The following is a 12227-nucleotide window of genomic DNA, read 5'->3' on the forward strand; positions in this document are numbered from 1 at the left end:
CGGAGTACCCAGGGCCACCCCTGGAGGGGGGGTGGAGGGGGGCGAATCAAAATGACCACCCCAGGCTGGGTGGAGTGGCTGTGTTGACTCCACACTGCTGGCTTCACATCCAGCTGCTCGCCACCTCAACCTCCCGCCACTGCCACTGCCAATGGCAGTGGCAGCTTCTTCGCGTCTAGGGCACATGGGACCAGAGTGGGAACGGGGTCCCACATGGGCTGATTTGCCCCGAGCTCTGCACTCTGCTCAGGTCAGCTCTGCAAGTACCAAAGAGAATTAGCAAATCTGGGGTAGATTGACTGTACACCTCTCTCTGTGACAGCCTCAGACTTCTGCAGGCAGGAAGAGAGAGGCAGCAGATTCAAGAGACCCAGAGATGGCTGGAGGACATCACAGTGCCAGAGTCACTGCTACTGCCAGCTTTTTCTCTGCTTGCACTTATGAGGTGTCTGTGCAGGCAGGATCACCCACTGTTAAGGCTTCCACCCAGGTCCTGGTTTGTTGCTGTGGAGACTGTGGCTTGCAGGTTCCTTCCAGTGACATCCAGGTGGGGGACTGCCTGCAGTGTGAGTGGTGGGCTCCCAGGAAGGTAGAACCTGGAAGCTTGTGCCTTTGGCAGCATGCAGAGGTCTTCATCCCCACCTGCAGTGGTTTACCTAGAGAACAGATATGTAGCCCTAGCAACAGAGGAGGAGAAGCATGTTCCACCGGTGAAGGAGGCCAGGCCAAGCATCCCCAAGGTTGAGTGTTTCCAGATCACTCCCACCAAAAGGAAGTGATGGGTGGTGGTGGTTGAAGATTTCTTTTTGTGGGGGATGGAGTCCATCTACTGGTCTGACCTGTTGTCTCTGGAGGTCTGCTGCTTGCCTGGAGCCCATATCCAACATGTCATGGAAGGATTATTGATACTCATCCAGCCCTCTCACTACTACTCCATGCTGCTCATCCATGTGAGCCAGTGATACTGCTAGGGGTGACCTTGAGCAGATGAAAAGTGACTACAGGACTCTGGGTCCAAGGGCGAAGAGGACAGGGGCTCAGGTGGTGATCTCGATCCTTCCAGTCAAGGGGAAAGACCCATGCAGGAGTAGGCACATTCTTCATATCAATACATGGCTGCATGGATGGTGTTGCCAGCAGGGCTTTGGCTTCTTTGACCATGGGATACTATTCCAAGAAGGATTGCTAGGAAGAGGTGGGATGCACCTAACAAAGAGAGGGAAAAGCATCATTGCAAACAGACTCACTAACCTAGTTAGGAGGGCTTTAAACTAGGTTTGTCAGGAGATGAAGACCAAAACCCTGAGGTAAGTGGGAAAGCTGGTGACTTGGAGGAGGCATAAGTAGAAGGGGGTAACAGGGGAGGCCTTCATCATTCTTCCTGGGAAAGTGGGGCAATCAGCTAGTTACCTTGGGTGTCTGTACACGAATGCATGGAGCCTGGGAAACAGATAGGAAGAACTGGATGTCCTCGCACAGTTTTGGAACTACAATGTGATTGGAAAAACAGAGACTTGGTGGGATAGCTTGCATGACTGGAGCACTGTCATGGGTGGGTATAAACTGTTCAGGAAGGACAGGCAGGGGAGAAGAGAAGGAGGAGTTGCACTTCATGTAAAAGGGTTGTATGATTGCTCAGAGCTCCAATTTGAAACTGAACACAAGCCTATTGAAAGTCTCTCAGTTAGGGTTAGAGGGGAGAGCAACAAGGGTGATGTTGTGGTGGAAGAGGCTTCCTTTAAACAGGTAATGGAAGTTTCCAGAACACAGACCCTGGTTCTCATGGGGGTCTTCAGTCAAGCTGATATCTGCTGAGAGGGCAATACACCACTGCACAGGCCATCCAGGAAGTTTTTGGAAAGTGTTGGGAACAACTTCCTGGTGGAAGTGTTGGAGAGGCCAACTAGGAACTGTTCTCTTCTTGACCTGCTGCTCCCCAGCAGGGAAGAATTGGTAAAGAACATAGAAGTGGATGGCATCTGGGGCAGCAGTGACCATGAGATGATTGAGTTCAGGATCCTGAGGAAAGGAAGGAAAGAGATCAGCAGAGTAAGGACCCTGGACATCAGAAAAGCAGACTGTGTCTCGCTCAGGAAATGGATGGGCAGGATCCCCTAGGAGGCCAGTCTAAAGACGAAAGGAGTCCAGGATAGCTAGTTTTACTTTACTGAGGGTGCAGAAACAAACCACCCTGACGTGCATGAAGACTATCAAATATTGCAGAAGACCACCTCAGCTTAGCAGAGAACTCTTCAATGAGCTAAAAACACAAAAAGGAAGCTTAAAGGAGGTGGAAACTTGGACAAATGATTATGAAAGAGTACAAGAGCATTGGTCAGGCATGCAGGGATAAAAAGGAAGGCCAAAGAGAAATTGGAGTTGCAGCTAGGAAGGGATTTGAAGGGTAAAAAGAAGGGTTGGCTGGAATGATCTAGTTGGGAATGGTCCTGCTTTGGGGAGGGGGTTGGACTAGATGACCTCTTGAAGTCCCTTTGAACCCTAATTTTCTATGATTCTTTGTGAATTCTCTTTGCCTACTCTCATAACTCATTATATTCATGGCTCTGCTTTAAGTCTATCAGCAAGTTCTCAGGCAGAGGGATTACTGCACTGCACTATTATTTCTTTTTTGCCTGATTCTCCTTTCAGATATTGTTTATAGTCACTGATTTCAATGCCTATTTACATCACCATGCAGTTGTAATTGGCCAAAGTGTTAAAGCAGACACATGGGTTGTCAACTACTGCCTGGCTAAGCAGAATATTGGCAGGTCAGACAAACCAACACAGTGTCACAGAACTGTTTGAAAGACCTTGTTTTATTTTTCTGCTCTGATCACCTTTCCCTTGAAACCTGTCTACTTTGCTGTTAAAATTTGTACAAATAGAGCAGTTTGAGGGGAAGCAGCTTCAGTTTTAGTTATGTTTAGAGGAAATCATTTATCAAAGTTGTTCAAATTTCTTAAACTTGATGTGAACTTTAAAGCAAGAACAAATAGTTAAGTCTCATTAACCACATTACTAAGCTTGCAGATGGAATTTCATTTCCAAGAGAGACTGTTTCAATCTCTCTGCTGCTCTTTATTTGCCTGTGTTTTCAAGCTATAAAGCAGATTTCAAATCTCTTGTCTCCATGTTAAACAGAATTACCATTTCCCCTCTCTAGGCAAAGAAAATGTCAAAACACAGGGGGTGACCTTGTTAGTATGAGTATTTGTTCACTTCATATCATCCCAGAGACAAAATGCCATCTATTCCTTGATCACAATTTCTTTTTCCTCAGGTACTTTAATTTGCGAGAATTAAATACATCCTTCTGCAGTTGGGTAGCCAATTATACCAGGCTGTTTTCAGGAAACTGCTGTTGCCACCCACATTTTAACTGCTGCATTTAGAGATTTCACTTTAACTTCTCTATCTTATAACTGTGAAAGCCCAGGGTTCAATTTATGACTTAGATCTCAAGTGACAGATAATGTTTATGGTGATCTCATCTGTCAACACCATGGAGGCACTGCATAGTGTAGCATAACTCTAATTAGTGGGAAAGGAGAATTACAGAACAGAGCAGATGTGTACTTGTGAAGCTGTAGATGGGACCTTGCACAGCACATGCCCTTGCTCACCCAGCCCAGTGCTATTAGTCCCTTTCTCAGTCAGACTCCAATACCCTTATGCACAGTGTGTAGTACATCTTTAGTGATAAGCAGTAATGGGGCTCCCCACAGGAACATACTACAAAACTGAGTAAGAGCATCAGAGTCTAGCCCTTTATAATTGAGCAATTTTTAGCAGCAACTAAAAACACATTTCACAGTAGGATCATTACCACTACTGGTGGCACTCTGAAGTGAAGGAAATTCACTTAAACTGTGAAAAGGACAAACAGTGTTGTATGCAGGCATATTCACTATGTCAGAAAAATCTTCCTTAGCATTATCTCCTTTTTATTACTGAGATGCTGATGAAACCTGCTTGCCACTCCTTATCACTGACCCAATTTGCTGTAAATAAAATACTGCCACCACTATTTTCAGCACCTTTTGTAGATTCGACCTTACATATTTAGATAGCAAAAAACAGGAGCAATTTATGTTGCTTTTTTATCTGAATGCAATACCTGATGTGTTTTCCCCTCTGAGGGTTTTGGTTTTGCACCAAGAGGTATAAATTAATTTCTTCAAAAAGGAAGCAGGTGAGAAAACATCTTTTTTGTTGAATGTGGAACTAAGTAGAAAACTGTGTAATCAGCACATCTAGTGTGCCATTAGAAAATCATCAAAATTCCCCTACCAGATTCTGATAAAACCAAACTATTAAAGAATTCTCTGAAGAGAGATGTTTTGAAGGTGCAGTAGTGTACTTCAGGTTTGGGTTTTTTTAAAGACTCTATTTCAATTGATGAAAGAGTAAAAAAAATACTCATTTTAAAGGGAATTGTTTTCTAGAAAACATAAAAGGTCCAGTTAACGGAAGACTGAAATTAGGTATTAAAAATAAAATGGTTAAAATACTGTATGTACTGATGTAAGCAGGTAGCCACTATATCCTATAATATGTATTTAAAATATATACAGGTGGCATGCTGCAAATACAATTTTGTTTAACATTGCATTTATTTATTGACATGTCCTGTCGGGGGTGTCTTCAGTTTGTTCATTTTAATTTCTGTCTGAATATTTTCTACCATATTTATCTGATTGAACTGGATGTAAAGCTAAGGAGTCTCCTGCCTCAGAACGATCAGGTTACATGTTAATATGTGCCTTAAATACATACCTAGGAAGCAATCCTTCAAAGAACAGGAGACTAGCCAATTAATAGATTTGCTAGTTTAAAGAAGTAAAATTTACACTGTTGTGAAAGTCAAATCCATAGAAAGGTTCCTCTAAAAACAGATGTTTACCAAAAAACTGTTTCAGCTAGTTATGTCTGAACCTTTCCGTTTATTTCTAGATTATGGGACAGCTTTATTCTCCTACACTAGGTTGTATTTCTGGAACAACTTTATTCCTGGTATTTTTTCCCACCAGTGCTGCAAATTTACTCCAGCATTTAGGAAAACTTCAGTCTCATTTTTAATCACCAGTAAAAAGGTCTGTAGACCAAATTGTGTAGTTACTTACACCTGCTTTACCTTGCTGTCTTCCAATTCTGTTTTCAGTGACATCCATGAACCCTCATTTTCCCCAACAATTTGTGATGGGGAATCTTCCTAGACTCCTTGATTCTTATTGCTTTTCTCAAAAGTTTAAAATCTATATATGAGCCTTTATTATTAGCATTCATATAATACCTTGGGGACATTGCAATGGGGTCACAGACTGGCATTTAGGACACAGTTTTGCTGATGTATGAGGAAAGATTCTCTCTGACATGCATCTGCATTTTAGGAACATAAAAGAAGTAAAGCCTTTATGAATAAAATGAAGGTGATGAGAGAAGATACACAAAGAATTCACCTGTTCAGTAAAAAACTGGTCCATGTTTCCATACCTGCCTTACAGAGAGCTGAACTTAAGGGTCATCTTTGAAAAGGGAGGGTGCTCCAAATGTGGTGTGCCATGTCAGACAGAATGACAGAATCACAGAAAAATGGGGCTGGAAGGGACTTTAGGAGGTCATTTAGTCCAACCCCTTGTACCAGTGATTCTCATTGAGGGTGTTGCCAGATCCTTCAAAGGGTGCCCTGAGGGATGAAGGGATAAGTGAGGTGTGAGGAGATGAGCACAGGCTCAGGCTTGTCCATGCCTGACCAGTCTCCTGCCTCCACTGCCAGGCCCCTCTGCAAAGAGGTAAACACTGTAATATATAAATAAGTGGCATCCACTGAAACTTGTGCCACCTATTTCACAGAAGTTTTGGAGGGGTGCCTTGAGTCCAATGAGGCATGCTTTGAGTCCTAAAAGTTTGAGAACCATTGCCTATGCAATGCAGGATCATTCCTGTCTGGAAATGTTGGAGAGGCCAACTAGGGACCAAGCAAGCAGGGACAGCAAATGGTGCAGTTGGCAAGCAATTCATTGGGAGTAAGAGGAGGCAGACAAAAGAGTATGTTAGCAGATAAAAGAGGATGATAAGCAAACCCTCATTTCACTTTGTTAGCAACTCGCAATACTTAGTTTTGTCAAATCCAAATCCACTTTGGAACTTACCACTATGGTGAAGAGAAAAAGGGAATCATTCTTCAGTGCAACTTGACCCACAAGCTCTTTCCAGTAGTGTAGGGTTTGTGTAAATACTGTTGTACAAGTTTTAGCATATTTAGAATCTGAACTGAGAAAGCCTCTTCAGTGATGGCAAAGAATGATAATAGCATGGAGATGCAGCACAAATATAGTGTGGGATCTAACACTCGCCTCCTGATGTCCTCTGCATGAAGCCTATTATTACGTCTGTGTCGGAACATGTTTGTTATTGTATGGCACAACGGTATCTTGTTCACCAACTTCCCAAGGACTCAACAGAATACAAAAGGACCTGGAACATTCTCAGGAATGCCAGTGCAGTTTGGGTTATAAAACCAGCTGTTGTGCTGACACATCTGGTTATACACCCAGAATTAATTAAAGCATAGTTTAGTCTAATGTAGCTGAGATGTGGACTTTGCAAAACTCGAGTGCAATTCAGAAAGGAGATTTAGAAAGGGATTGTTGCTATTAGCACTACAGTTGTTCTTAAAGCCTCCTGTTTCTAAATGGCTGCATAAGCATAGGTGAGGCCTTACAGAGACCGCCTGAGAATGTGGACCCTTCAGTATTATTAAAATCAAGTTCAGAAAGAGATTGTAATCCCCAAACCTCAAAGATGGAGGGTATAGAAAAGGATAGGGGATCTGTTAAGAATCCCACCTGTTAGGATTGGGAGCACTGAGAAAGTGGGCCCTGAGCATGTGAGTGAAGAGGATTTAAACCATCCCTCCAGTCTGAGCCTCCTCTCTTGCTCAGATTAACAGCTCCCACCTCTTCTCCCCTCGGATCAGAGTAGGACTGCAGTCTGCTTTAGGTATTATGGTAGTTGCCTTTTTCAGGATTGGACAGGAACTTTCCTCAATATCAGATCAGCAAGGTGGGGTTTTTTTTTTGCCTTTTTTACAGCAGCCCAGGACCCAGTGGGTGGGTTAGGAGGTAAAGCTGAAAAAGATACATCCTAGTAAGTGACCAGTGGAGGTATTTTTTTCATAGGGGCTCCAATCCCTTTATAAACTAGACTAAGAACTAGACTTACGAAAGCATCCTTAAGAAACTTAGGAACAGGATAGAGGTTCCTAATGTGTGATTCAGTGAATAAAAAAAACCCCTTTAACCTGCCTGTGACCGCTCATCTGAGATGTTATTAAACTGTCAGTTGGTCTTGACGTAGAAATCGAACATAGGATTCACAGTGCCAGCGTATCCTTCACAAAGCTGCTTCACAGCGTCTTTGATGGCTGAGATCTGCAGAAGGAAACTAAGATCCTGGTCTGCAATGCAGTGGTTATCCCCAGGCTCCTCTACAGATGTGAGATGTGGGTGACATATCAAAGCCATCATAAGCGCCTGGAATGGCTCCATGAGCATTGCCTCAGGAAGATTCTTCGCATTAGATGGGAAGACCACTGCACTAATGCCAGCATCCTCTCTGCAGCTAGTATAACCAGAGTTGAGGCAAAGATCGTGAACCACCAACTCCACTGGGCTGGACATGGTATGCAGATGGCTGACACTTGCGTCCCCTTCTCTCAACTTAGTCATGGTAAGAGGACCCGCAGAAAACAGGGGAAGCACTACAAGTACATCCTGAAAGCATGCTGTAAGAAGGGTGGCATCAACCCTACAAATTGGAAAGTGCTGGCTGGTAATAGGTCTTAATGGCGCTGCACCATATATCAAGGTACAGTCCACTTCAAAGAGAACACAGCAGAGTGCACAACATCCTGACCAACAGTTGTGTGCCCCCCACCCAGGCAGCACTTGTCATAAGTGTGGAAAAACTTGCAGAGCATGGATTGGACTCCTCAGCCACCTTAAAAGTCACCGGTAATTTCTCCCCTGCCCTACCCTACCCCCACCACTGGCAGACATCAGCCTCATATTGAGGGATAGCTGATTATGATTAGGCTGTGTAACTGTTCTAGAGGGATGAGGGGGCTGGGAGCAGACCACCACCAGGTAGAAATGATTAAGGAAGTAATGATGACCTGCATTGCCTCATCAAATTCCCCAGATGAGTTAGTAAAGATGCAGCCTAATTAAACCACATCCTTTGAAATCTGTCTGTTTTCCATCATGCCTTAGAGAATTCCTCTTCTAGCACTGCTTCTCTGCTTGTTGTGGGCAGGGATTTTTTTTTCTGTTGACTTTGGTTGCAATGAAAGTTTGAGGCCTAGAATGTATTATCTATTTCTTTAACTGTGTCTGTAGCGCATTTTGATTTGATCTATTTAGGTAAGACTACAACACAATAACTCAGTCAGAGCTCTTATGTGGTTAAACGTGGTTCTTAGCCATAGTAAGATCTTTAATGTAATGGGAGACTCAAACCCAGTTTTGCATTGTGATCTGAACACTGTTTTTATGGGGAACAACCCCCCTCCCCCAAACCTTTTCACAAAAGTCATTAAAACCATAATGGAAGTAGGTTGGCAACAATGGGAGTATCTGTTCTCTCTTTATGCTTTACAGACAACTGTTGCTGGCTACTGCATTATTATTGATGCATACTGAAATACTTCATTGTGATTTGTTTCACACCCAAAGGCACAGAAGGAAAACAGTTGTAGGTTTTTATTAAAAGAACTGCCAACATTGTTCATCTACTGCTGCTGTTTCATGCACAAAATGCAAATGAAACCCACAGTAGCATGCATAAAAAACAGAACTGGTAAAAGCCTGTGGGCATGACACACAAGCATTTTATTGGTTTGTTATGTGGCTTTTTTTAACTAATGATTTTTTTCCTTCAAAATGAAATTATCCGAATTACAACAGAGAATATTTTATTCTGCAAGAGTGAACATTGGTATATTAGTCTATGGTACAAACTATTTTTTTGTTGAATATCATTTTTTCATTGTGGCTGCATGAATACTCAGCTGTAATGTTGAATGCAGCTAAAGCACACTTTTTAAACTTCCCCATTAAATGCTGATATTAGGAAAGCATGCCTTTTAGAAACAAAATACACTGCACTGTTAAAATAATAACAGAAAACTACTGTTGGGTCACAAGAAAAACCTGCCTCTGAACACACCTGAGTTCTTGGGATAATGGTATCTCAAGCTAATCTTTGTCTGTAGAACAAATAAGTAGAGCAGACAGTTGAAAACAGCAAAGCTATAAAGCTAAAAGAAACACAGTGCAAGTTTTTACAAATATCTTTCAGAGAGATCAGATTTTCACGGTGTTCCAACAGCGTGATAGCTGCAGGCACAAAACATATTTCTCAGTTCTTCTTTAGAACGTGAAAGGCTCTTTTGTACTTACCATAACTGGTGGATCCTGCGGCAAGAAACAGGGCAGAAAACAGCATGAAATTTTGCTTGTGCATATTGCTTTTTCTGTGATAAGACATGATGCTCTGTGTTAATTTCTCCCTAGGTTGCAGGAACGTGTACATTTCCTGTTTCCTGCTTGGGTTTCTCTGAGTAAATTTCTTAAGGAGAGGTACAGTATTTGATTGCTTTTAGGAAGTGATGTAATTCAGTCTGGGCTTGTCAGCTAAGCAATGATTGCAAAAGACAGAAAAAAGTTGCTCTTCAAGCACTATTTCTGTTGAAGCACCTATGTGACCTGTCAGTGGGAGCTGTATCATTCTCATTTTTGAGACCTATGTCTATAACACATCATCTATTCCTCTAAATTCATTGTCATGGCAATGAGCATAGTATAAATACCTAGACAGATGGGCACAAAATAGCACAAAATAAAATCTCTCTCTTTGTATGGAGGATTTTACACTTTCTACTACTTATGTTTCCTATGGATACCTCAAAAGGTCAGATTTGCAAAAGGGCGCAGGGATCTCTACCTCTACACAAATTATGGGGTTCCTAAGAGAAAAGATCTGTGTCTGAAAAGTTTGGTTTTAAATGCTTTAAAACGCTGTTCAAAACCAACACAGCTGTTAGCAAACAGAAGAAAGTGATGTCTGCAGCAGCATTTAACTGAACACTAACTGAACTCTTTAGTCCATTTTTATCTAGGGAAAAGAAAAGAAAAGAAAGCCCCACTGTCTCACTATACATTTCTATTTACCCAGGGAGAACTTGCATACTATTGTAACTAGTATGGCACTAGAAAATCTTTACTCCAACAGGCAGATGTTTGGCAGCTTATCTAGGCCAACAGAACCCCAGCGGCCAGGGCTAGTCAACAATACTGGAAACCAATGCTACAAAATGTAAGGCTCAATATTCTTATCTGAATTTGACTTAAGCAGCAGCAGAAATTATTCATTGTGTGACTCCTTATAGCTAAGTAGGGGAAGGGTAGAGGAGAAAGTGATTCCTGGGCAAGAGTTCCCCCTAACAAAAAATCTAAGCACAAACAAAAGAAAACCACATAAAAAAGCCTGAATGGGACTCATTTGCTGGGGAGATCATGCTTGACATGTTTGTATATTCCACAGGTTTACAGGGGATTGTAGGAACATACTTGAGTGGCAATTATCTCAGCTCACTGTCCTCAATAAAAGTAAGTTCCCAAGACTTCCCTCCCACGATCATGAGGATCTGCGTTCTCCCCCTGCCCTCTTGGGGAGTTTCCACTCTTCACTCCCCAAGCAACCTTAGCAGTGAAAACTCACCCTTGTCTGCTCTTCTGCAATAACATGTGTACCACATTTCCCTGACTTACCACTTCCTTTGGGTTTTCTGCTGCTTTGCTGGATTTCTAAGACTGCACAAGAGGAGACCACAAGATCACACTAGCGGCACATCACTAGAATAGGTTATAATGGAAAATGAAGCAGGGATCCACTCACCTCCATTTGTAATCCCACTTCCTCCCTTTTGTAATCTCAGTGGTGAACCTAGCCTGGGCTCAGGCCACAAATTCAGATTCAGAGAATACATTTCTCCAAGTTAAGGAGTATGTAGATCCCCGCTTTGTTTTGCCCCATTATAGAGATAAGAAGCAGCCCTCTACTGAAAATCTATCCTAATAAGTGCAAGGTTTTACTCTGGACTGCTGGGACTACTTGAACACTATTCTTCAGTAGGAAATCAACTGAGAAGGGGAGAGAAGTGTGCACACAGCCTCCTGCGTAGCAGCCTCACTGTACTGCATTCAAAGTTAGTGTGAGTCAAAGTTTGGTGGCTGACAAAAAATTAGTCATTGTGGAAGTCTCCTTGGTGATTCATTGTGTGCTTTGCTCTGCCACTACTAATTTTGCTTAACACATTGCTGCTTTTGTAGGTCATTAGTTACGGTTTCTCAGCTATTATCTCAGAGAAACAGGTCAGTGATTATTTTAATGACCAACTTGTTAACAGATTTACAGTATTTATAAATCTGCTAAATAGCAATTGAGGTAGTTTATTATTGGTAATGTATATTTGTTCACTTTTCTAAGTGATATATAAAGCAAAATTAAAACACTGAAGACATGAGGGACCTAAGGATGGGTTGGGAATTATGAAATAATAGATACTTAATCAAATCTTTTTCTGAGGATGCTCAAGGAATAAATAACCATGCAGGCAATGCTTACATGCCACGGAGAGATGTTGCTTCTTAGTGTTTACACAGTGCTTTGGGATTTTCCAGCGAAAGAAGCTGCAGAAAAGAAAAGTATGACTATCAAATTTATACTAATATATTACTAGAGGTATTTCCAGTTGTGATTAGTAATCATTACCATTACTGGAATGCCTAGAATCCCCAGTCAGGCATCTGTAGACCAGGATCTCTTTCTAAGTAGGTGCTGTACAAACAGAAAAAAGAAGAAAATCCCTACCCGCAAATAGTTTCCATGGTAGGTATAGCACAAGAAATAGTAAGTGAATACTGGCAGGGGAGTACCAAGGAAACACTGGAACAATATTGGTCAGATGGACAGGCAATGACCTTAGGACATCAGCAACCTATCCACTGTGAAGTTTTCATAAGACTCACAATAAAGGAAACCTATAACAGGGCTTTGTAGATATGTACAGAGACCTCCTCTTGAACACAAGGACCAACATAGGTATAAAAATAAAGACACTTGAAGACACATTTAAGAAGTGGGTGAAGTAGGCTTACATT

General features: G+C 42.1%; 1 protein-coding gene across 1 annotated transcript in view; it reads right to left on the bottom strand.

The window, feature by feature from the left end:
* The window catches only part of TMEM154 (transmembrane protein 154), a 24240-nt gene extending 14611 nt beyond the window's left edge, over positions 1-9629 (bottom strand). Inside the window, exon 1 of the mRNA XM_019522215.1 lies at positions 9465-9629. Coding sequence (XP_019377760.1) covers positions 9465-9597 — 133 coding nt within the window. The 5' untranslated portion in view covers positions 9598-9629. The remainder of the gene's footprint in view (positions 1-9464) is intronic.
* Positions 9630-12227: the final 2598 nt, after the last annotated feature.

The sequence above is a fragment of the Gavialis gangeticus genome, unplaced genomic scaffold, assembly GCF_001723915.1.
Source record: "Gavialis gangeticus isolate Ggan-Ray unplaced genomic scaffold, GavGan_comp1, whole genome shotgun sequence".
Taxonomy (NCBI): domain Eukaryota; kingdom Metazoa; phylum Chordata; order Crocodylia; family Gavialidae; genus Gavialis; species Gavialis gangeticus.